We start from the raw sequence: 26,862 nt of genomic DNA, 5'->3' as shown, positions 1-26,862 counted from the left end.
AAGTACAGCCATTTTATGCTAGGCCCATGCTCAGAAACCTACATATTGCCAACCTATGCAAGATACAGCCATCATGTGTCAGGTAAGCAGGCACATACTGATATGCAGAAAGCATCCTGTGTATGTCCATGTACTGCAATCTTTACCCAAGTGTTGCTATCATCTTTATGGCAGGTGCTGGCTTATATGCCAATGTATAGGCATTTTATTCATGACACTCTCACAATATTCTCAGAAAATTCATCACATGCCCATGAGTTGCCTCGTGTGCTCAGGGACCAACACATATGTCCAGATAATACGCTATTATGCTACATACAGTAATTAAAGGCCCAGGAATATTAAGAGAGGGCCCTAATAAACATTGGCCTCTCCAGATGAATGTAGGCTTACATTTTCACAAACTCTTCTGGACAGGCCATTGGTCTGATGAGACAACCTGCCGAAGGTAACGTCTACCATCTTTACTTTCCTCAAAAATATGAGATCGCGGGGAAGTATAAACTCTTCATTTCTGCATTATTGGAAAGAGTTTACTGTTTACCTATCTGCCAAGAAACAGGATTGAAAATACGTCCCTTCGTTGCTTGTGTAAAGGAATGAAAATGTATGCTCCTGAACACTTCAACAACTCCCTGTGGAATACACAGAGGTGATAGAGTAGCAAGATTGATATATGGTGCTGCTTGAGAGGCCTGGAACAAGGAGAGATCTAAAAGTAATACCCTTAGCAGTGCATCGGGAAATAAATGCCCCCCTCGTTTGGTAAGTGAGGCTAATTGTACATTTATTGATAAAGAAGAGGGAAAATACCATAATATGATGACGTGTTTTGAAGCTGAACAGACTCTAGAACATTGTGCTACCCCACCAATAGTAATCTGAAATATTAGAACATTGCTAGAATTCAGAAGAGGCTTATGATTATATAGGAAAGATCACAACCAATCTTTCCTCGATGAAAGTAAAGCAGGAGATTATCAAATACCTAATACAAAATTGTTCAAAGAAAATAAATTCCATGATATATTTCATTCAATTAAACGTACATCTCAAGTGTCTTTATTAGAAACTCATAGGAACATTGAACCCAAATAATTACAAGATTTAGATCCGACAGATAATTATTCTCCCATAGAACTGGGTTATTTTGTTTGTGGGAGTTTCAGACATTTCATTTATCAATGGCCATTACATTGTCTGCAACCTCCTAAAGCGAGAAGAGAAGAAGAAAAGCTTGCGTTTCCTAGTGAAAGTACCATCTCCTTTCATTCTAAAAGAATAATCTCTGTTGAAAGCCCTGATGTGATGCTTTGTGCAAGGGAGAAAAATTATTATCGAATCCCAGTTGTGATACAAGGGAAAACCGTCTCGGCCCAATTGGACACTGGAAGTAGGGGACGTGCTATAAAATCTGATAATCTTCCTCCAGATTGGATAATTCTGGGACAGAGAAATGTAGGTTTTGTTCATGGCCAAACTGAAGGACATCCTTTAACCTAAATGTGTTACCATACAAAGGAATGAAGTCTCGCTTTTAGTGGCAGTAATACCCGATCTTCCCACTCAGGTGGTTTTGGGTAACAATGTCCTGCATTTTGATCAATGGATCCTCAGAGTGGCCCAGTTAAAATGAAAATCATCTTCTTTTCTCTGTAAAAAGAAGAATACATTGTTTCCGTCCTATTCTCCCCTAAATTATTGGTATACAGAAGAAACATTTTTGAACGATCCAGTATGGAACTTGAAAACTCATACATCTTCTTTGAATATGAGAGAGACTGGTGGATCTGAGGCTGTAAAAGAACCTGGAATGGGAGACCATATCTGTAGGGGAAGGGCATGTGATGAATCCAGCAGAATCCTCACAGAATCTCAGCCTAAAGTCTCCTCCTCTGTGGCCAGTGGAAGACCGCCGCTACCTGATCCTGACCCTGGGGGTGGCATTAGCCAGGCGGATACCATGGGGGAAGAAGGCCATTAAGGGAATGTGAGGACTCCATCAGGGGAGACACAGTAGTTATCCTCTTGTGAGGGTGAAGGTTCCCTAATGTCTAAATATCGGATGGCTTGTTATCATAGTAAAGCTTCCTCTCCCAGATTGTCCCAAAGCATGAAGGGTGTAAACCCCTATGGTAAACAGGGACATGAAATATGTAAAAGTCAGGAAATTAATGCTACTTCTGATTGTTATAATTCTACAGTATGTTTGAATTGTGAAAGCAAGAAACATCCATTAATTCCTTCAAGAACTTCCCCTAAATGAATATCCTATAAATCATTAAACCAGAGTAAATTGAATAAACTTAAAGGGAATATGAACATTATGGACTTTCAGTCCCATAATGCTCTGAGGACTGAGACGAGAAAGAGGAGCTCAGAGTTAAAGAACTGTAGTTTGCAGACTAGTGGTTGTAATGACCCACACCTGATTGGGACCTTTAGACATTTAAATGCCCTTCATGTGCCGGCAATTAAGAAGCGGAAGAAGCAGTGGAAGTAACAGAAGCAGGAGGGAGAAGGGGACACCGGAGCCACTGCTGTGTTACAAGCGGGACACTGTGTTCATAGAGTGGCAGAGGTCGGAAAACCTGAATGCAGAGGATGCGACACTAAGAATAGCTGTCCCGTGGGACAGAAAAGCTCTCCTGTTCCTGCATGCTGCTCCAGTGTGTGGCGTTCACCGAGTGTGAGCAGAGCAGAGAAAACTCCAACTACACGAGTAATGTGAACATTATCAGAGCTTTCAGCCGCCTGTGAGAACCCGACAAATGAAGAAACAGGAGCAGTGGGACCAGCGGACACGCACAGAAAGACCAGTGATTTGGCCTTTATCGGGTAGACAGGGGCGATCCGAAACAGACCGCTGACTTTGAATACCAAACTATTGAATTGAAGCAATTTGGGTGCAACTCATATTTTAAGAGAGCTTCAGTTAAAGAATATTGTAATTAACATTGTCAAAGCCAAAAGGGGACAATATCTAAACACACTGTAGAAGAATATTGTAACCAGCATTGCCTCATCCAAAGAAAGTCAATTTTAAGACAAACAAAGTGAATGTGATTTACAAAGATCACTTGTAGAAAAAGATCATAATGAGTATTGCCTAAGTCAAAGAATGATAATTAAAGACATTGAAATATGGCAGAATATAAGCCCTCCTTGTTATAATCATCAAGGGGGAGAGAAATATAACCTGCATTGCCTGGGGCAAATGAATCAATGTGAAAGACATTGTCAATTTTTACTGCATCCTTGTAGGAGAAGTTACAAGGCCTTTGGGGTTGTTAACTTTCCCCATCGAGGATTGAAGTGTGGAAAGTTTGAAGCAAACCTCAGTATAAAGTACTGATATTAGTTGTATGAGTTTTATCCTGGCAGGCGAGTATACCAGGAAAGGGACAATTAGTGATTAGGTCTGGCTGGCGAGTGAAACAGGAAGAAGAGAAGTTGTAGTACTGCAGTTTGGTAGATGGTTGTGGTAGAAAGAAAGTGGTACATCCACTGGTGTGCTTGTTGAACTATTGTCAAACCATCCTGACAAACTGTTTCTTATAAAGAACAAATGTGATATAATGAGAAGTGATTATCTTCAGAAAAGAGGACAATTATATTGCATACTGACTTGATGTATGAAGACAAAGACTTTTTGGTTTGTCAAACAATAGGTTGTGAATACTTTAACCACTGTCCTGAAGAGTGAGAGATCCTATTTTGAAAATAAGACACTCTAATTGCCAAGTGAAGGACTTATGTATTGGGAGGATTTGTGAACGATACTTGGAGTGGAACTTTGCTATGGAGAAGAACTTTCTTAGTTTTGGACTTTGGTTTGAAACATCCTGAATTGATCCAAGTGAAGGGGATTCAACCCTGGCTACAAGTATACATGCTTATTTCCCTGTTTGAATTTAAATGTTATTTTAATAGATTGGTTTTCTCCCGCAGATTCCTCATCATGATAGATATCCATCATTCAGCTCTGCTGTTTGAAAAACTTTTTGGCAGGGGGTGTAGCGGACCTCAAGTCGGCAGTCGATCCGTCTTGTCCGGTTCTTGATCGTCAGCTCTGGAAGTGACGTCCAGCGTCATATATATATCCCGTCATTACGTCCCATGCTTCAGTTCCTTTTTCCACGTGCTTGCATGCTGCATCAGCAACCCGACAAGAGTTTACTCAATGTGTTTTCTCAGAAAATCTCAACGCAATGTCTTCTCACAGGGTCTTGGGCTTCAAGTGATGCTGCAATTGCGAGGCCAAAATGTCAGTAACCAACCCCCATAGCTTGTGTCTGTGGTACCTAGGTGTAGGTCACAACACAGAGGCCTGCGTATCGTGTGCAAACCCAAGTCCGTAGGTGAGAGGGCTGGAAAACTGACTTTGGGCCAGCCGGTTGCCAAATCTCCAGCACGGTCCCTCACCTGGTCTTCGGAGCCGAGATTGAGGAGCCCACTCCCAACAAAGAGAAAGAATGACATTGCAAGAAGATAAGAAACAGTCCCACTCCAGGAGCCATTCCACGTTGTCTTCCACGCGGAAGAAGAAGCGGCACCACTGCCATCGACGTGAGTCCAGCTCGTCATCGGAACGAGGTAAGCCCTCAGTGGGGCCGACCACTTGGGAAGAGTGGGAAAGCTTTAAAACTTCCATCATTGATATGTTTTGGCAACACGCTGCTGTAGGTGTGGCTCTGGCCTCTGACCAGCAAGCTTTGGGGGCAAAAGCAGCGCTCAGCGCTCCTGACCCCAAGCCAGCCCTTCCATCGACATCGAAAACGACTTCAGGCGACATGCATACCAGGCATAAGTTGCTGGAGAGCCGCAAGGCTGAGGCCCACGACTCCCATCGGTTATCCTAGCGTCCCTCTGCACCGAAAGAACCTTCGGTATCAAAAGCTTCGGTTTTGAAACCTATTTTCAAGCCCTCTGCACCGGCAGTCAGCAACGGTTAATGTGTGCCGTTGTCGAGATCGGGTTTCTTCGATTCAATGCAATCCATATTTAGCGTCAATGGCCCAGTCAACCCGGTCTACACAGGAGCCGGCAGCGTAGTTTGGTTCGATGACCAGGCCGATTTATTTCTCCTAGCTCAGGGTCTACAAGACGCCAGTGGTCTGGATACTTCTCCAGACCTTGAGTTACAACAAAACCAGCCCTATACCCATGCTAATATCAAGTTCAGGGATCTAGTTCACAGGGTTGTTGACACCCTTGGGTTGAAGGCGTACACCACACCTCTTCAGGGGTATGTGCTCGCTGACATTTTGGACAAAGGTCCTACAGTTGAGCATAACATGCCACTCAACCCAGCCATTGAGGACCCTTTAGCCTCCTTATGGTAGCACCCTTGTACCATTCCCCCTGTGAATGCCAATTTTACAGGGAAGTATAGGCCGGCAAGAGGAGACCCTTCTTTCGTCGCCACACACCCTTCCCCGGAAGGGTTTGTTATACCAGACCTGCGGCATCCACTTCCAATCTGCCCATGGACAGAGAGGGAAAGAAATCTGACGCATTAGCCAGAAAGGTGTTCACGCCTGGCAGCATGGCACTCAACACCACTAACATAGCCGGTGGATTCACCAAGTACTCCTTTGGTTTATGGAAGGCTGTGGAACATGCTGCTGAATACATCCCGGAGGGTGACATGCAGGACAGATTTTTACAGCTGGTGGAGGATGGGAAGGTGGTAGCTAAGCAGTCAATGCAAGCGGACCTGGTTGTAGCGGACTGCGTTGGCAGAGCAATGGGCCTCTAAACCGCTTTCATTTTCCCCTCCCACGATGCAACGGTTGGTGGACAGTTGGCAGGGAATTGGCCCCAGTGGCAGGAAATAACTTCTGATGCCTTGCCCTGCAGTTGATTTGGTGGGGTTATTGTCTGCCTTTTCTAAAGAGGCCTCTAGACAGACCTCCACCTCCCCCAATCCAACTGGACAGGAGCTCCACGTAGAACTGAGGTCCCTGGTCTCAAAGGGTGCAGTGGAAGAGGTATTTTCTGGTGCCCAAGAAGGAAGGAGGTCTCCACCTCATCCTGGACCTCAGGGCCTTGAAAAAGTTCTTGAGGAAAGACAAATTCAGGATGGTGACATTGAGAGAGATTCTCCACGCTCTCGAACTTCAGGACTGGCTAGTGTCAATAGACCTACAGGATGCTTATTTCCATGTGCTGATGCACCAAAAGCACAGGACGTTCTTAAGGTTCCTCATAGGGGGCAAGCATTATCAGTTCCAAGGGCTTCCCTTTGGGTTGACCTCCGTGCCAGGGGTCTTCACCAAGCTCATGGCGGTAGTTGCAGCTCATCACAGGAGATCCGGGGTCCACATATTCCCATACCTGGACGACTGGCTAATCTGATGGAAGTTGGCAGGGCAGGTTTTGTCTCATCTAGAGGACACCTGCCTTCTACTGCACAAGCTGGGCTTCTCCCTCAACTTGAAGAAGTCCCATTTGACACCAGTTCCTTGGCTCCAGTTCATCAGAGCAGTCCTAGACATCTGGGTAGGGAAGGCTTTTCCGCCCGAAGAGCGAGTCAGCAACATAACCCAGATGGTGCAGATGCTTCAGAAACACACCACCCTTCCAGCAGCTTCCTTCCTCTGCCTCTTGGGTCTCATGGCCTCCTGTATTTGTCTAGTGCCAGAGGGCAGGCTACGTATGAGATCCCTCCAGTGCCTCCTGCGGGACCAGTGGTCCCAGTATCTGCAGTGTTCAAGGATCACCTTTAAGTGTCCAGCCAGGTAGTCCGCAAACTCGGCTGGTGGAACATGCACAGCAATCTATTGGTGGGAGAACCCTTCTGGTCTCCTTGGCCCCAGGCCTTAGTGGTCACGGATGCATCCCTAAAGGGTTGGGGTGCTCAACGCGAGGATTTGCAGGTGAGCGACCTCTGGTCTCCATCAGAAGCCAGGTGGCACATCAACAGGCTGGAGTTGCGGGCTATCAGGTGAGCCCTGAGGGCTATCGCCCTGTCTCACAGAGGGATTATGTCCTCGTCCTGGCGGACAACATGGTGGCCATGCACTACCTCGCCAAGCAGGGTGGCGTGCACTCCCAGCCTCTCTGCAAAGAGGCAATTCAGCTGTGGTTCTGGTTAAGAGAGAACCAAATCTCTGTCTCGGCAGTTCATCTGGCGGGGGCAGAGAACACCTTGGTGGATCAGGCAGAGCACGGTCTCACACGAGTGGGAAGTGTGCCAGGACGTCCTAGGGGAGGTCTTCGCTCTCTGTGGTACCCCAGCCCAGCAGTGGATCTGTTTGCCATGGAGTCCAATAGGAAGTGCAAACCGTTTTGCTTGAGGGAATTCCCAGCGAACGGTGCTCTGGGGGATGCGTTACTGGTGGGCTGGATCTTCCCTCTCCACTATGCCTTTCCCCCCATTCCCATCATTCCTTGGGTTCTCAAGAAGTTGAAGAGATTCCGAGCGACCATAATCTTTATCGTCCCGGATTGGGCGAGGAGAATGTGGTACTCTGATCTCCTGGATCGGACCATCTGTCCACCTCACTGGTTGCCTCTGTGTCCGGATCTCCTGACCCAGTCGGAGGGTCGAGTGCTCCACCTGACCCTGGATTCCCTCAACCTACATGCGTGGCTCTTGAGAGGATGAGGTACAATGACTGGGAACTCTCAGAGGAGGTACTTGAGGTGTTGTTGGCTTCATGCAGACCTTCTATGAGATCTCTGTACGCGTGCAGGTGGAGGAGATTTTATGCGTGGTGCGAGAACGCAAGACTGACCCTATTTGTTGCCCCACCACCACAGTGATGAGTTCCTTCTGTCACTTGCCTCTTCAGGCCTTCAGGTTGCCACAGCCAAAGGGTATTTGGCGGCCCTGTCTGTGTTCAAGAGGTCCCCAGACCAAGGTGCCTTTTTTTAATATTCCGGTCATGGCCCAGTTCCTGAAGGGCCTTCTCAACAAGTTTCCGCCGATCCCATTTGTTGTCCCATATTGGGATCTTAATCTGGTTTTGACCTAGTTTATGGCGACTCCATTTGAGCATATGCACTCATGTTCTTTGCGGCTGTTATCCCTTAAGACAGCCTTCTTGATGGCGATCACATCTGACAGGAGGGTTAGCGAGCTGCAATCCTTGTGCTGCAAACCTCTTTTTCTGAATTTCTTTCGTGAGAAAGTCTCTCTTAAAGTCAGACCCAGTTTCTTTTCAAAGGTGGTTTCAGAGTTTCATATCTCCCAGTCTATTGATTTCTGTATTTTACCCTCCTCCACATCCCTCAAAAGAGGAAGAGTGGTTCCACCGCCATGACCCCAAGAGAGCATTAAGTTTCTATGTTGCTCACACATCCGAGTTCAGGACATCAGACCAGTTGTTTGTGGCCTATTCCTTGTCTATAAAAGGTCTTGCCATCACTAAACAAACCCTGTCACATTGGATTATTTTGTGCATATCCGAGTGTTATCAATCGGCAGGCAAGGAGAAAAGCAATCTATTGAAGGAGAAATTACTCACCATAATGATCTTTCTATGGATTCTTCTCCGGCAGATTCCTCATCGACCCTCCCATACATCCCCGCCCAGAACGTTTTGTGGGTTTTTGCTTCTGCCCAAACGAGAAGGTATCTGGTGATGGCTCTTGGTTGACTGCTTCTATTCTTTTTTTAAAAAAATAAGAAACTATTTTTTCAATCATTGTTGTGGGGGATCACCCTGTTGGGATGTATCCTTGCTAACGTTTTTAACGGTTGATTAGCATCCACCTGTGATTTTCCTTCTGCAGCGTTTAAACGCAAAGGGGCGGGGGAAGCATGGGGCATAGTGACGTGCTATATATACGACGCCTGACGTCACTTCCGGAGCTGACGATCGAGAACTGGACAAGACAGATCCATGGCCGAGTCAAGATCCACTACGCCCCCTGTTGAAAAGTTTCCGAACAGCAGAGCTGGATGATGGATATCTATCATGATGCGCAATCTGCGGGAGAAGAATCCATAGAAAGATCATTACGGTGAGTCATTTCTCCTTAGTGAAGTTTGAACAGCCAAATAATCCCTGTATGATTTTGTTGTATGTTTAAGTGTGAGGGACAGAGTTCTTTGGACATTCGGTCATTTTCCCGTAGCCTTAATTGGACAGGTAGGAAAACTCTTGTTAGGTTAGGGAAAGTTAGGTGTTTGATCACCGTTATTGGGTTAATAAAATGGCTACTTGTGAGAAGACTCTATCTGCTTGTCACTCGCATTTCTGAACCCTCACATAAGTCATGTGTTTCTTTGCCTTTCTCAGTTTAGCCAACACACTTACAATCCATCTAGCAAATGAGCACCCGCCTTGTTTTCAGAAAAAGGCCTGTGTTCCAGTAAGAGATTAACAAATGGAGTGGAAGTCCGTTTTGATAGAGATAGTGCAAGAGTGTTTTGTGTACCCAGACCAAGAGACAAGAACGTGACCAAAATGGAGCATGGTAGTTGTATAGATTGTGCCTATTAGTACCTGATACATCTCTTCTGTGGCCCTTCTTAGTTCAGTGTAGCACATTCTTTGGCACATTTGCGGCAGAGTACAGGTGCTTTACTTCAGTCTTCCCTAAACTGGTGGCTTTTACGGCGCAGTGGCGACTTACCCATGTGGTGTGCACCGGTCAGTTCTTGGTGGTGTCACGCACTCGGCAAAAAACAGTACTGTATTCTGTGGTGGCACAGGGTAGGCATGCAACCCTGGGCATGAAGGGCCCAGTGTCATGAGCATGTTCTGTTATGAGATATTGTTTTAGCGCACTGTCGCCCTGCAGGAGGCCCCGTGGTGCCGATATTGGTACTAAAGACTGAAGAGACACAATGAGAGGTTAATATTGTGAGTGTTCTCCATCCCAGGCAGGGTGACAAAAGGAGCACGTTTTAAAGTGAAGAGTCCCTGTCTAGTCGTTAGTTAGGGCAGTATTTACGCGTTGCAAAGGCACAGGCAAGGGTAATGCTAGAAAGTGGGCAGTTCTTGTGTCCAGCTGTTAGTCAAAAGCAGCTTGAGCAATGGTGGGGGGGCGGAGGGGGTGTGCAGGGAGGTACAGTTATGAAGCAAGTTTCCATGGGCGAGATGAGGGTTATAAGGATCTTGAGCCGCTTTGGCCACTACTCTGGAGGCAGAGTGGGCTGGTGTCCTTGTTATGCACTAGTTTCTCCTACCCTGTGTCCAGTGTGCACACTAGGAAAGTGCCTGGCTTCTATGAAGGCGTGGAATGTGCCTGACTTCAGCATCCTCCCCATCCGCTGGGTGTTAAGCAATGGGGGGACGTCCTTAAATGGCAGGCACAGTCTTGGACCTTCGAATGCCCCCAATCCAGTCTGGACACCTACGCCTCAGTCTGAGTAGGAGTGGCTAGCAGCGGCCGAACGTGCAGCGACTACTAGCCTGGGGTCAGAATATGTCTCCAAGGGTCTCAGTTTTGCTTCAGTACTGGCGGTGCGCAGTCCGCGCGGGGGCGGCGTTGAATTTTACCACAAACTAGACAAATTACCGGTAATTTCCTCTGTGTGCAAAGTGAGGCACATATAATTTTAGACAATTGCTGTCAGTATTCACTTTTCTCCTAATTGCTGGAGTGAGCTTGATCGGGTGATCCGGTTTTAGGACTGTACGCCTGACATTGTGTAACCACATCCAGGCGTGCCCTCCTCCCTCCCCCACAGAAAAAGCTAAGACCACATTACAACCACCAACACGATTTTGAGACGTTCCCCTGAGAACTCTTCTGAAAGGCGATTCTGCTAACGCGGATGTCCTGCCTGGGAAACGTCTGAGGGTCTCAGCGTTGTCTGTGGGCGCAAAGACCGGGCCCTCGCAGTGGGAGACCGTGCGCTGCCATCCTTCAGCTCACAACAGATGACTTCAACATCTGGGAGCTACCCGCCAAAAGCCTTCAGACAATGACATTTCCTGCTTCCTGCCTGCACTCACGCCTCTTCACCTTAATTCATGGCCCCATTGTTTCACCGCATATGGTTTCAGTTCCCATATTTATATAATATTATGGCATGAAACGTGAGCACCTGCAGCAAACCTTTGGTTAAAGAAATGACAAAAACACAGGCAAGCTTTATGAGAGAGGGAACACGAGAAAGGGGAATTGAAAAGTGTGGTTTACGTGTGTTGACTTTAATGCTAAAGTGAACAGTCCTGGCAACATGGACTATTGTCACACTGCAATCAAACACTAACATTTATCGGATAAAATGGACCAAAGACAACTTTCCGCGCGCAATGTTAGTCAAACAGTTCTCTCCTGTGCTTTATTTGTCAATAGTGTGATAGCACATTGAATATGTACAATTTTATCGTGTCTGGGTCAGTCCTGTCCTTGTGAAGGGTTGCTGTTACAATCATGGGATGAAACAGATAAGAAAAGTTTGAGTGACAGAGCAGCCAGCACGTGTTTCGACCAAAAGGGTCTTTATCAAGGCAAAGTGGCGTGACCTGCGAAGTCAATATGAATGGTCCCAGAGGTCGGGGGATCATGAATTACATAGGATATCAGTGCAAGATGATGAGTTTGGGTTACTGATGGTGTATACTTCAAGGTTTGCAATTTCCAGCGTTTATCAATTCGAGTGTGTTGCAGGGGCAGCCAAGCTTGTATAGTTGCTGGAATGCTCGCGTTCTCAAGGTTCCAGGTGCATCAGTATATTGGGCAGACTGGTGTCTGGAGTTCCCCATGAGTGGACGCCGGAACTGGTTCTCTGTGTATCTCCAAGCGGATTGCGATTTGCCCAGCGTGGGTGATAACAAGGTTCATAACCCACCGTTTATGCTTCACGAACATTTGTCGATGGAATCTTATTGATTGTGTCATTTCAATAATGCTTAAGGACCACCAATGAGTTCTCTTATAAAAAATGGCCCACCCTAGTTAAAATGGTATGTCCACAATTTCATAAAATTGTATGTATTCATTAATCTAGCTATTTAAAAGGTGCATTTTATTGTTCGACGCAGTTTAGTAGAGTGGTTTTCTGAAATGAAAGACTGCACATTTTTGGGATAAGGATTACACACAGGTCCCGAGGAGCTCAGTATAACCTCTGTGGTGCTTCCTATGGGGAACCCTAAGGCGGGGCGATTACCGGTACTGCTTGTGATGTCCTGAGAGGTTCGTAGGCATGATGACATTCAGCTGCAAGGTGGTAAAATCATGCTACACTTGCAGCATCTGCTGGAGACCCTGCTGCATTGCTGGTAGAGCCACTCATCCCAACTTCTTGCCCTCTAGAACCCCCCCTGTCATTGCTCACCCTATATATCCCAGAAACCCCCCTGCACCCTCGCGGACATGTTCCTTTCTACTGCGCTCTGTCGCTTCGCAGCTAGGTTTGCGCTTTGCAAGTCCCTTGCATGCACATGCAGTTCCTAAATAGCCCAAGTCCGGTCTTCTAAAAATAGTTGCACAGTATTGCCCGCCCAGAGGAATGGAAATTGACATGGACGCAGGTGCTCACACCTCCACTGGTCCACAAGGAAAAGATGCACAGAAGGACCAGCCCTGACTTTCCTGCACATTGTATCGGTCCCTGCATCAAGCTGTGTGGGGGGGGTGGGGGGGGGGTGCGGTGAGGGGGGGAGTGAGCAGATGCTCAGTCTCCCACCAACGGCCATTTTGTTGCATTGGGGATTTTTGGGCACACAGGTAAAGGGAATGTGCTAGCACGGGCAGAAATGTAATACCGCCACTGTTTTGGGTGGAGGTAAAATTATAGCACAATATCTCAAATTGTTAGGTGGTAATTCCATCTCTAATTGTGCAGTATTTACAGCATGCAGCAGTTCCACATGAAGTGCATAGTTCAACAGGTGTGCGGTCGGTAATAACGGGCAATATTTAAAATACCACCTCCTTTTAAATGAAAAGGCGCAGTGTTATGATGAGTCACTAGGTCCTGCTCACGTTCTGCACGGCTGTAACAAAGCCCTCCCCTCTCGTGGCCCATCACAGAATTGTTATAAAAGGCTTGGGAAGGGAGGGGAACATAAAGTGCTTTAATAAAGATGCAAAGCCAAGGCGCATGCGTGGCTAGAGCCGCCTGGCGATCACATTTGTGACAGCCACAGTGGGGGGGGTCTCGAAGAGGTAGACCGGCCCCTGCAGTCCCACCAGGCAAACGTCTGGTTGAACCTTTTCCGAGCAAGGTCCTTTTGTGTGTTGTGTTTCTTTTCTTTACTACTTTGCTTTATGTTTGAAGTGGGAGGCCATCACTGCCAGTCGGTTCACACTTTTGGAGTAAACCTCTAGTTCAGCCGTGCCTCAGGATTGTAAGTCTTCCCACCCTTCGCTTTTAACGAAGGCAAAATGGCAGCCAGGGCGATAACAAGTGTGACTAGTACTGTGCGCTGACATATCGTTTTAATGGCAGAGTGTCTAGCAGCTGTGCGCAATGCGTGTTATTATCATCCACCTAAATGGGCAGCGCCCTGTGACTTGCTAATGGATTAAATTAGGCCTCAAACCACACGAATAGTAACATCCCCTTTTGCATATAGCCTGTCTGGCCCGATTGCCCCGAATTATAAAAACTGTACTGGGTTTTATCATTACCCAATTTAATAGTCCTCCATTTATTGACCTTGGAAGGATGATGGTCGGAGTCAGCCTTCCTAGGATTTGTACCCACAGGTCACACACAGGCAAGCACTTAACTTGCTGAGCTACCTTGCCGCGTGTCTAAATCTGCATCAGAATGATTCCTTTTCCACCGACCTTTTACCCACATTATCGCCTCCCTTATGTACCTGTGTATTAGTACACGAGGAGAACTGTTAGAAAAGATATCCTGTGCGTTGCAAAAAAGAACACATAGATGATACACTAGGCAGTATTCAGGCCCATTGTGGGAGTGATAGGCTTAGGAAGGAGTCAGTGATGTTTCAGTCCTTTTCCCCTACCATATATCTCTGAACCAGACAGGCACTGCTTGGGCATTACGGATTAGAGGTATTTTACGAACATCCCAATATGTTCAGTGCCAATATCATCTCTGGAATAATAACCCAAAGTGTTGAGGCAAGTTGTTACTCACCGTTGTGACTACTGTACTCCTAGTGCATAGATGCGCATGCCCATAGAGGCCCTGTCTATATGGTTCGCTACTGCTTCCAACATGCCACTTACCACTGACTTCACAGCAGTCACTCTCATCACAAACTCGTCCCACGTATTCTCTGGGATAACCCACCGGCACATGCCACTAGGATGGCTTCTGTGTTGGCCTGGCGGAGGTGTAGGGAGGCATTGGCCTAGATTTTCTTGCCAGTCACGTCAAGAAGTGTCTCCTCCGTCCCTGGAGGGACCGATGATGATGCTGATGAGAAATGCTTAGTGTGGGCCCGAGCTGCTGCCACCACCGTGGACTGGGCCACCGGGTGTGAAGTTAAGCAGAACCTTCCCCCTCCAAGAGCCTGTTTTTGGCCTCCAGATGTGTGTCTGTAGCCACTGTTGTACGAGGATTGCTCCAAGCCCTCCCAGGGCATACTAATTGACCTTTTCACAATTGACCTTGGGTGAATTGACCTCGGGAGAATTGACCTAATTTAGAAGGTCAATTAGGAGATATCTGTGGGGGGAACCCCCTGCAACCTCCCACCCAATCCAAAACCCCTGCAACCTCCCACCCAATCCCCTTATATTATTTATAATCCAAAACCAACCCAATACATATATGAAATAACTAAAATAATATAAAGGTCAATTGTGCAGAAGGTCAATTAGGACCACTATAATTAGGTCAATTGTGCAAAAGGTCAATTGTAAAAGGTCAATTTGGGTAATACCCTCCTAGCCTCCTGAATAGCATCAGGTTGCATGGGCACACTCGCCCTCTGAACTTCTGAACTTTGTACTGGCATACTGATGCAGCAGCCCTGTCTCAAAGGGGGCCAGAGCCGCTACTGGTAGTACACACATTCCATTACCCCAAGAGCTCTCTCATGGAAGGCCCTGGTGGATTACAAGGATCCTCTTCATGCCCTGGAAGAGACTCTGAATACTCCTGTTTGGGGCTAGTTCCATCCCCTGCTTGTGAGGTAGGTGCCCCCGGCTGAGGGTTTGAAGCCAGACGACTCGCCAGTGAGGCCTGAGTTGCCCCTTGAGGAGCCTGCGGAAATGACTGCAGGCCCTACAGAAACAACTGAGGCACATCTGCTGCTGTCAATGGCACAGGGCAATAGAGGAAGTGGCATGACGTGTGGAAATTGCAGGATCATATTCCTCACCATGCCTCGGAAGAACTTCTTCGTGCTTGGAATATGCATGAATTTTGCAACAAAATGTTTTTTCTGCCAAAGAAGAGAATTGGCTTGCCACGGGAATGGGCGTACCAGAAAGGGATATTGTTGGGGGTCGGGGAGGTCGAGATGGGCTTATGAAACCTGTACAGCATTGTTGTGAAGACCATCAAATAGAACCCCCTCTGTGGAGTGACTAGCTGGCAAAGAGCAGTGAACCAACGCCAACTGGGGCAACCGGTTTGATACATGAAACCCGGACGAGCCTGACTCCCACAACCCCTCGCCTCCCCTCACCACCTGAGGGGCGTGTGAGATGGAAGCCTCCTCCAAAGAGATCTGCTGTCTCCCGAGGTTTCCCTGCCGACAAAATCTCAATGCCGAGGCTTAGAGGACGTGGTGGTCTCCTGAGAGCTACTGAAGGCTTTGGTCATGCTGGGGGCTCCTCTCTTGATAGCCACTGTGCCAACCTGGGAACCCTGACACGCAGGGGCCTTATGCGGTGATAGGTAGTCCCTGATAGGGGCAGCCCTAACTCTGAACATGTAGACCCAGCCAAGGCTGGCACAAGTTAGCCAACACTGCTGATGCTGGACCTACAGGGTGGGTCACACTATGTCCAGTCTCCAGCCCAGCCAATGTATCCTAAGCAGATCCTTCAGCAGATCCCTTACGCAGAACCTGGCCGGATTGGAGGATGCATGCTTGGTCACGTGACCCTGCTCGACAGGCTGGGGTGGCAACTGCCAACCTAGCAGGGAGCCCTATTGAAGAGACTCTGTGCCTCACGTGTCTTTAAGTCTCTGAAGTGCTGGGGCGCTGAAGAGTTCCTCTCAGCAGGACAATTTTGACTCGAGTGCCATAAGGGAAAGTGCATCTCAATGAGCACAAGGAGGGCACTCATGGTCCGGACCTAGTAGGACAAGCACACGCGACGAGGGTCCGCTGCTGCAAAAAGTCCCTACTATAAGAGTGGCAGTGAGTGCGGCCCCAGGATTGGGGCACAGCAAGAGTGGCAGAAAAAAAACACTGACAATCTGTCGGTGCCTGGCAAAAAGAGAACAACCTTGAGGCGTTAGAGGTCATGATCCTTACCCATCCCCACAGGGAAAGGGACTACATGTGTGGAGGAGAGAGGATGAGACACAGGAGTAACATCACATGTTTCTTTTAAAATAATGTAAACAGTAAAAATAATGACATTTAAAATAAAGAAGGCAAAAATAACTAAATGTATTACTTTAAAGTAAGAAATTGAGTCCATACATACAATATGCATTTTGTTTTAAAAATGTACATTGATATGTTACTGATATGCAGTGGTAAGTGTCGTACTTTCAACCTCAACTCATATCCCCGTCTTTTAGGCTTAACTAATATACTCACCCATTTTCATGATGGTATAGTTTCAAAAGTGGGTACCTCCCCTCTTACTCACTAGGCCTCTACTGTAACTTTATTTGTAAGTCTTTACTTTCGGCATCCTTCATTTTGATGGAGTTATATTTTTTCCTGTGTAGATCACAATATTATATAATATTAGTGGTGAGAAGCCACATGTTTTTACTTGAAGAGTTTCCAAGCCACAGCACATAAGGTTTGCATAATTGTTTCTACGATTTAATCGAAAGTGGGGTCCTAGGGTAGTAGCGGGGTACAGGAGGAAGGGCAAGTGTGGTGAACATATTATAGGAATATTTACTTTCTTCTGGACAGTGCAGTGGTTTTCTCTTTGTACTATTAAAGTGCATTGTAGTTGCCAATGCAATGCTTAATTTTACTTGTACAATGTCGACTACATCACAGGAAACTGAGGCTGGCGAAATGCATGTATGGTTGCTGAACGTCTTTGAGGAAGTTCTTGCTGTAGTACACAAAGTCAAGGTTAAAATGAGTGTACTCAGATTTTCCTTCGTAGTGCTTTTTACTAACCACCAGAGTGGTGCGTTATGTTATTGGGTGTGATATAGCACAACCTCTGACATTTCAATGTCCTTCAGGGACCTGCAAGAGATGGGGTCGGTTGGACTTGTTTGGGGTGGGAAACAGATAGGAGTGCAGGAAGGAGAGCAAGGCAGTAGCTGCGGCTGCAGTGTTGATGTGTGAGGAACAGAAGGAACCGGGGTCTTTGTGTTTGTAATAAGCTGCATGTTCTTGGAGTTCCTTGTTTGACCCTGGGATGGGTTTGTTTGGTATGAAGTGTGAATTCGCGTGGTGACTCACTCGGTTTCTTGCATGCTTGTCATGTGCTTTGGGCTCGTGCTCAAGGGCATTTGGCATGGTTTTCCATTGCTATAGTGGTGTGACGGGATGTGGTGCCAGTTAGGGTGGGGGGCTGGAGGCTAGTTTGTAGTTCGTATTGGCTTTGGGCGAGGTAATATCAATGTATGACATTTATTAAACCTACTCCAGGGTCATTAAGTTGGTTCTCTTCACACAATATGATATGATATGATATTGCATTTATAACGCGCCTATACACAAGTGTTTCAAGGCGCGACGAGGCAAGGGAGGGGGAACAGAGGGAAGACAGACAACGATCCTACTAGGCCAGGTGACATTCAGGTCGCGCAACTGCATGGGAAGGGGGGGGAGGAAAAGTGCATGGGAAGGGGGGGAAAGGAAAAGTGTGCAGGGGGAGGGTAGAGGGGAAAGTGCAGTACATGGGAAGTGGAATAATAAGACACATAAAACAGCCAGCCGGTGGCCAGTGCAAGGAAGTGCAGACGTAAGTGCTGGTAGGGGGACTGAAGGGATACAGAAAAACAGTCCCCAAGTACATGGGTTGCCAGGGAGGCAGTGCAGGTGGGTAATTGACGGGGCCTGGGCCAGAGATCAGAAGGGTGGCCAGGTAACCAGTGCAGTATCAGTCAGGGGTTCAGCAAGGGGGGAGGGAGAGAAAGCAGAAGCAAAGAGGAAGGTTTTGAGGTGTTTCTGGAACCGGAGGTGGTTCTCCTCGAGTTTCAGGGAGGCAGGAAGGCTGTTCCAGAGAGAGGCCTCTGCCGAAGAGAGTGATCTGCCACCAACTCGTTTCTTGGAGAAGCGACTGACCCTAAGGGAGTTGGTGGCGGATGAGCGAAGAGCTCGAGAGGGAAGATATTTAGGAAGAGAGTTGAAGGGAGTGCGGCCATAGACCCCAGAAGGCACATACTTGCTGTCAGTGCTGACAGGTATCACATCGGTGAATAATGGTTTAGCACCTTGTTATCAAAACTGCAGAATATTAAAGATGGATTGTACACCTTGGCTAACTTATCTGCATACTTAATCAGGAGACCACAGTCCAGGCTTGTCGACTTTGTAAAGTGACTCTACTTCGACCGATGGCTGGATCTGAACTGAATGTGTAATACTTATGCTCTCTTTCCGCTTCTCTCCAGGTTTGAAGGTTCCCATCGTTGAGAATGGTGCCCCGGGTAACTCTTCGTCTGTTGACGTCCTGGATTTCTCACGTTCCCGAGTGCTTTCCAGCCCCGAAGAACGATGTGCCGCATTGAAGGAGGAGTTCCTGGAGTACCGGCGACGCGGCGAGGCCGGGCAACAGGGGCGCATGAGCGCCAAGGACTTTGAGGATGGCGTAGAGCAATCTACGCTTCTTTGACAGCCATACATTTTGTATACCGCATTAGCAGTGTGCGTTTGGAATAACTTGAATTACCGGCTGGTCCTGGAATACCACCCAACACTCTGGTAATGAGGACAGATTGGGGACGGACCCACGTTTTATACCAAAAGACCTCATGGTGGTGCCTGGTTCACAATTGGGCAATATCTTGAGCAATTTTGGCTTTGGACTCATGATTTTAATATGTGTCCGCTTTCAAGGATGTAATTCTAATACATTTTTCTTTTGATAGGAGTTGACCTCTTTCTCCGCCCCCCACCCCCGACAGTGTTTTTGTTGAGTTTGAATAATGTTGATTCAGATTTCGCTGCATTATCAATGTTCTTGCTAATTGCAAATTTTGCATGACTACAAGCGGAGCTAAAGATAAGGCCCACCTGTGACTGTCCTCCAAAGGCACGCAACTGAATCAGCAAAACATGCCTTCCGATTGGCCAGAGAAAAAGTTGTCACCTGACCCCGACCTGCCCAATCGGTGGGTCTTGAAGTTAAAGTGCATTTGGTTACTACTGTTAAAGTTAAAATATGTCTGTCACTTATAAGATGGCACTACTGACATTTTAGTTGAACCGTTCGATGTAAATCCCACATAAGCTACTGCAGGCCTGGGCGCCTTGATAGGTATCGGTGCTCGCCACAGCCAGAGTATGTCTCTCATTCAAGCATCCAGGGCTCCTCGGTCATAAGCGGCCAGAGTCCCCATAGCTATGCATGGCCGCAGACCATGCAAGTACATTCACTGCTGCCACAGACCATGCAAGTGCATTCCCTGCTGCCGCAGACCATGCAAGTGCATTCCCTGCTGCCGCAGACCATGCAAGTACATTCACTGCTGCCACAGACTATGCAAGTGCATTCCCTGCTGGCGCAGACCATGCAAGTGCATTCCCTGCTGCCACAGACCTTGCAAGTACATTCACTGCTGCCGCAGACCATGCAAGTGCATTCCCTGCTGCCGCAGACCATGCAAGTACATTCACTGCTGCCACAGACCATGCAAGTACATTCACTGCTGCTATCCTGAGGATTCCCGTTGAGTGCAGTCCGCCATTTTCCCTTTGAGGATGCCTGGCAGCCTCACGCAGAATACCTCCAATGGACAATGCATGAACAGGCGAAGAATCGCTATTAAGGCCTCGCACCAACTATCGCACTGCGGTTGCTGACATATAAGGCAGCAATATATGACCAAATGCAATATCTGTAACAACAGTATGAAGTTTTGTAGTATTCATAATGTGTCAACAACCGCTATCATGCCTGTACCCTGTAACCAAGTTATTGTAAGTAACAGCGCATCAATGCCCCTGGGCTGCTTGAGCGCTATATAAATATACATAAATAAATAAATAAACACTCCACCTAGCTTCAAATATATGATGAAGTCTGGACCCAGAAATCCAATCCTGTATTATCTCAGCCTCTGTCCATGGGTGTCCCGCTCGTCTTCTGAATGTACAGCACGTGGTTGGTTATACGTTGCTCTCTGTCTGCAGGCCATATGTTGTGCTGTTTGTGCTTTCCATTGTTGTCCCCAGTGCTGAATGTAATTGGCTGTGAGGAGATTGTTTTGGTACTGTTATTGAGGGCCTCGGTACAACGTTACACACTATAAGATCACTATAAGATGAATAACTACTTTCTGACACTGCAGTTCTGTCTGAATGGGCGCTGCAATGTCTAATGCAGAGCCAATGCCCAATGCCAAGCAAGGAATGTTTAGTTCTGCCCCAAAATAGAATGAGGAATGGACGTAGGAAGGTTGCTATTGGATAGAGTCCATCTCCTATGCAAAATACATCACTCAGCGATCCATTCAGAAGCCGCTGGACAAGAAGGACAGAAATATGTGGTTGAAATATGTGGTCAAATCTATTCATTATGTTTAATTTACTTCATTCCACCCTCTCTTCTCACGGCTTCAGCCAACTCTGACTGCACAGCTATTGCAAGCTGCATGGGTTTGTTAAAAGCACCACTGTCCAGTTCAGAATGTGTGTTGCCTTTTCTAGTTGCCGTCCCTTTCCCCATAACCACTTTTATAAGCCATCCCCCCCACACCTCCACCAAATTGATTTCTGGCACTTGCCGGGCATTGCTAGACAGTTCACAAATGACACACTGAAAAGGAGCTGCACAATATGTATGGTTAGGTCTGAGAAAGTGGTAGCCACCATCCCTGAGGTTGAATGGACACACCAACTACTAGATGCTTGTAAGTGCCCTGCCTATAATATGAATACAGTGACTGTTTAGCTTCCAGACACTGCGTGCACCGTGTTACCGACCCAAGTGCATTCTAGTATCCGGTCTTGGTCGACCTTATCTCAATGACAATATCCGCCCTAAGAAACGCTCTCTTTTGGAGTGGTAAAGAGGTCCTGTTTTACCTTCGTTTAATACATCCATGCCACCATCACCCAACACAGAAACGTCAAGGTGCCAGGGGCAGCATGCTGGCATTACTCCTGTGATTGGTTTATATTATCGAGAACATAAAGCTGAGTGTGTCAGGAGCCAGAAGACTCTGGGTTAGTCACATTTCACTACTCATTCCATCGCATGCTTGCAGTCCTGAACACAAGATGTTTATTTGTTGTTTTTGCTCCACCCACCTCAAGAAGCAACGTTATGTTGCGACAGCTCTCCCTTACCCGTCTTTACATGTTCTCCCTATAGGGGAGAACGAGCGCCTCCATCACTTTCTGAGCCCCATTCAAGGGTAAAGGTCTAAGAGCAGGCGTAGATAAACGCTGAAAACCACAGGTGGGTACATTGATAAAAAGCAGTTTCATACACACTAACCTGCGGCACAAATGTATACAAATTACAAACCTGTTTACAAAGATACCAAACCTCAGCAGTATGACTTGCAGGCAAACTCAAGCCATAGAAGCCATCACCATAACTCAAAGATCGTTTCACCGAATCCTGGTCAATGCTTAAATCCAACTTTTGAGACTATACATACGTGTTCATGCAGTCATGCACCGCATATCTGATGGAGACAGTCGAGCCTCACTGTCCAAAAAGTTTGATCTTCTCAATCCTGTGCCTGTCTTCTCCCCCACAGTTCCAAAGCCACTATTACTGTAAAAAAAACTCCACAAAACACAATACTATTCTTCTCTTCCGCCCATTCTGCCAGCCATACCTCTGCACACCACTTCCCTTCCCAGTACACTCCAAAACCATTTGCCACAGTTGCGTCAGAAAATATCTCCACATTCCAATATCTCACCCAGTCGTCTAGCCACATTGATAGTCTATTGTATCCCGATAAAAAACACCTTCCACACCTCTAGGTCCTGTCTCATTCGAGCGGTCACCCTAATCCTACGATGCGGTCATTAAGCAATTGCCAAAGCCATCTGCCTACAAAACACCCTTCCTGGCGCTACCGCCCTGCAAGCAAAATTCATCTGTCCCAAAAGCTGTTGTACTGTTCTCACCTCACACTTTTCTTGTACAATTTCTCTCTCAATTTTCCGATCTTCTCCAAAGGTAGCCTTGATTCCATTCTTTTTGCATCCAATTCAATGCCCAGAAAAGCCAGCACTGACACTGGCCCTTGAGCCAGTGGAAAGCTCAGCTCCTCTGTTAATCTTTGAAATCCCCTTAGTAACCGTTCACATTCCTCTGCATTTTTTCCCACCTTCACAAAATCGTCCAGGTAATGCACCATATTCTTTGACACAGATTGTTTCGTAAATGCCCTTTCTATAAAAGTGCTGAAACATTCAAATAGTGCGCACGCTGCTGCGCATCCCATTGGCAATGCTTCGTCCACATATATGCCACCCTCAAACTGAAAACCCAATAGCAGAAAATCCTCTGGGTTTTCTGGTAACCACCTGAACGCTGACTTCACGTCTCATTTTGCCATTTGAGCAGTTACCCCACATGTCTTAGTGCAATTGCGTCGTCAACGCTAGCATAGGTCACTGTGCAGTCTAACAGGTTGATGTAATCATTAATAGACTGCCCCTCTGGCCATGACAGGTGATGAATTATCCGAAACTCGCCTTTTTCTTTTAGGCACAATGCCCATAGGCGAAACAATCAAATATGCCAATGGACTGCATTCAAATGGACCAGCCATTCTTCCTTCGCTCACTTCTTTCTTTAATTTGTCTGCCACTAAAACAGTATGTTCTTTTATAGATTTTAAGTTCTCTGCCCATCTTCCCACTCTTGGACCCTTACACGGTATTCTGAAGCCATTCTCAAATCCCTCTGCCAGTAACTTTGCTGCCTCCCTGTCTGGGTAAAATTGTATCCACTCCTTCAATTCTTGTACATTAACCGGAGTATGCCCCTTTTCCCAAAGCCCCCTTGTAATTCCCGGAACCGCTACCTCTTCCCTCATTTCCCCTTCCCCAGCATTATGTGAGGGGATGCCGTCCGGTGCATTTCGTGCATTTGTGCCTGTACTTGCATGCCGCTCGGGAACATGCCCCTCTGTTGTAAACCCAGCATGCTCCCCCACTACCATAACCCCATCTCTGATTGCCCATCCCTCTTTGGATGGGCCTTCCTTGAAAGGGCACTAACGGCAGCGCACTTGCCGTGTGTGTGCCCGCCACTGGCCCCGTGAGTCACCCACTGCAGCCATGGCTCTGCATCAATTTCTCCCCAATCTTCACCTTCATCCTCTGCCATGCGTGACCTGAACTCCTCATCGTATTTTAACCAAGCAAACCCTCCAAAATGTATCTGCACCTTCCTAACCACATCCATGTATTTTAATAGCTCCACGCTCCGCTCAGGGAACCTTTCACAGTATATGCTGGTACATATGATGAAAGCAGATGTCCAGTTCTCAATGTTCATTGGTACTCTAGGTCTCCTAGCTAATTCCCATACTTCTTCCTTTGACCCTTTCTATGTAACAACTTAAATATCTCAACACATTCTCCCCTCCAAATGTGTTCTTTTGTAGCCAAAGTGAGGTGCGACCCTAAGGCTTTGCTACCCTCATTTATGGCAATCTCTGTTTTTTTATTTTTCTTATCCGCATCTGGCCCTTTCTTCTCCTCTGTCATTACGTCCTTCACTTTTTTCTTTCTTACTCTTCCTTTGCCTGCTGCCCCTTCACACTCCTCAGCCTTGAATTCTTTTTTCTTTTTTTCTATTCTTCCTCTATTGTCAACTAACCTCCCTTCTTGACCCATTACACTTTCTCTATCAGGCCCTCTTTCATTCTTCTCCTCCTTCTCCTGCATCACCACCAATGTGCTTTTTCTTTATAAGAGCATTCCATGAACCTAGCACCTCTCCTGTTTTTCCCATTCGCTCTTCTCCTTCTCCCTGCTCCTCTCCCACACTCCCTTTCCATACCATGACCGTATGTCATTCACCTCTTTCTCTTCATCTTTATTGCCCATTATTTTCTCTTCATACCTGTCGCTCCGGCACTCTCCCACACCTGTGGCCCGAGTGCAGTCGTCCCTTTCATCTGTCTATTTTCTGTTTGTTCTGTGCCACTCCTGCCTGTCATGCTCCTCTTGTGTTTCCTTTTGCACTGTTCTCTGATATCTCCCACCACTCTCCCCTTGCCACCTGTTGCTCCATTCTTTCCATTGGTGACCACTCCCTTCCCTCTTCTGTCCTTGCCCAATCTTCATATCCGCCCCCCATCCTTTTTTCTGGTATCTTTGGTCACCCCATATTCCTTCCACCTCAGTCATTTTTCTTTTCTGCCTTTTGTCCTTTTTATCTTTAAGGCTGTAGCACACTTCCTTTTTCCCAAACTCCCTTTTGCCTTTATTCTTCTCTCTTCTACCTCCCTAGTTGCCTTCATGTCACCTCAATATTCCCCAGGCCATCCCAGCAATTCTTTGTCCATGGTGGCAACTACTGCACTCTCAACCCCTCTTCACCTTCTGCTGTCCCCCTCTTCTGAGGCCGGTCCGCACCATGGGCCCATACCTCCCTCTCGTTTTCCACCCATTTCTTTTCTTTCTCCTTCTTGTCTGCCTCTCGTGCACCTTCACACTTCCCTTGCACCCCTTCTTTTACCTTCACTACATTACATCTCCTCTTTCCTCCAAATCCAATCCTCTTCTTCTCATCATCACTCTCATTTCCCTCGTTCTCAACCTCAGTTTCATCTCCTCGTGTCAATATACTTTGACTTATTTTGCTCATGTTCCCTAACTCCTTTTTCACCAACTGCTTTCACCTCACCGCCCTTTTTTTCCCCCTTTTTTGTGTGCACCTCTTTCCTGGAACTTTTTATTATGTGCTCACCTGTGCCTTCCACCATCGCCTGTCGCTCCTTCTTTCTCTCATCCCCACCCTTCTTTGGTTGTTTGGGCTACTACAAGCCCACACTGCTGCAGCTACACCTGCTGGTGCAGCTCTCCTCTTAGGCCTCCCTCTTACACTTTCCCACACATTAGGTGGCTCTACCGGGCCCATTTCCCTCACTTGCCCTTTTCTTCCAACCCCAGCCTCTTCTACCTCTACCCACCCATCCACCTCTGTCCTGCTGCCTGCAGTACCGCAATGGCGACCGCCATCTCCTCTACCGACGAAGCCGCTGCTTGTGCCGCTAATGCATCTTTCCCCTTTGAATTCTCCTCAGAAAGGAGATTTTCATCTGTATGACGTGCAACGCCGTCTCACTGTCCTATCGGTGAGGACCAGTGCTGCACGTCATCGTGTTCTCCTGTCCCTTCCTCGCACAATGTCCCCATGGGCGGGATCGTTCCTTTCTGCCCAACAATAGCCCAGGAATCTGGGGACTGCTGTATTCCTGTTCTGTTTTCTGCCCCGTGGCGGAAATGGTAACAGTTTGACAGAGGGGAAAACCATGCACATGTTTGTAGATGCAGTCCGCCCCGCCGGATTCACTGGCAGCATAAGAATGTGCTCGTTGGTGTTCTGGAAAAAGTTCAAACCCTATTAGTGCTACGTTTTTACCCTCTACTTTAAATGTGTCTCGACCATGTAAAGTGCATATATGTGTTATATGGTTCCACTTGAGGAATTTTCAAAATACAAAGAGGAACATGTTTTTCCCACCAAAATGACATCACATTACTTGATTGATTAAGGTTGCAGGTTATAGCTCACATTCTGCTGTGTTGAATGAGCGCTGTAGTTTAATAGAGCCATGTTTTGTTTGATCTCACTGTGAGAAAACCACCTACAGCATTCCCTTCCACCTTGTAAATTTGAATTCGAAAAAACAGGTCACCTGATTTCAAATTAAATCGAATTCCCTCCGTTCTTCTCCAACAATTAAAACATGATTCCATTCATTTGGGAATCTCCCTTGCCATGCACCATTCTGTGTGGAGAGAGAAAGAGAGAGAGACTTGCATCATTCAATGGAGAGAGATAGAGCGAGCGAGCGAGAGAGATAGAGAGAGATAGAGAGAGAGAGAGAGAGAGAGAGAGAGAGATAAAACCAGCACCAAGACCAACCCACCCAGGCACCTTGTAAAATCCAGGTTCATACATGATTTGCTGCTAAATCTGAATCGGGTTATTGTTGATGAGGCAGAATTAATCCTGAAATCACTTTAATGCCTAACGGTTCGACTAGGTGTAAATGGAAGTTATTCTGCAGCGTAATCAATGCTGCGACTTGCTGATATTGTGAAAAATAAATGTGTACAAAATAATTGAGACTAAACATTGCAGAAAATATTTTTATATAAGAACATTTTGCTATTTTAAAGAACTATCTGTGATTCCAATAAAAAATGAAACAATCACGTTACGTTTTCTTGACTATGTTGTGTTAAATAGGCGTGTGTGTGTGTGTGCGTGCGTGCGTGCGCGTGCGCACGCGCGCACCCGCACCCCTTTTACTTGATATTAACTATTTTCATTGACAGGGATTACCTTCTAGTGGGTACGATTTTGCCTACCGAATCTTTATCTTTGAAATACCGCCACACCCTTGGACTCCTTTTTTTAAAATTGGTGGTGTATTAGACACTAGCTGCGAGAGCAGTCGCGTGGTAGCATCCGAAGAGGAAGGAAGGGAAAGTG

At 46.9% G+C, this 26,862-nt stretch overlaps 1 protein-coding gene across 3 annotated transcripts in view; it reads left to right on the top strand.

Moving 5' to 3' along the window:
• Nucleotides 1-26,583, top strand: part of IGSF9 (immunoglobulin superfamily member 9) — a 665,024-nt gene extending 638,441 nt beyond the window's left edge. For all 3 annotated transcript variants that reach the window (XM_069604696.1, XM_069604697.1, XM_069604695.1), the window contains exon 21: nucleotides 18,611-26,583. In XM_069604696.1, the coding sequence (XP_069460797.1) occupies nucleotides 18,611-18,831 (221 nt within the window). In that variant the 3' untranslated portion in view covers nucleotides 18,832-26,583. The remainder of the gene's footprint in view (nucleotides 1-18,610) is intronic.
• Nucleotides 26,584-26,862: the final 279 nt, after the last annotated feature.

Source organism: Ambystoma mexicanum, chromosome 1p (genome assembly GCF_040938575.1).
Source record: "Ambystoma mexicanum isolate Mex_15411 chromosome 1p, UKY_AmexF1_1, whole genome shotgun sequence".
NCBI lineage: Eukaryota > Metazoa > Chordata > Amphibia > Caudata > Ambystomatidae > Ambystoma > Ambystoma mexicanum.
The sequence above is the reverse complement of the archived record's forward strand: the minus strand, read 5'-3'. Positions and strand labels throughout refer to the sequence as shown.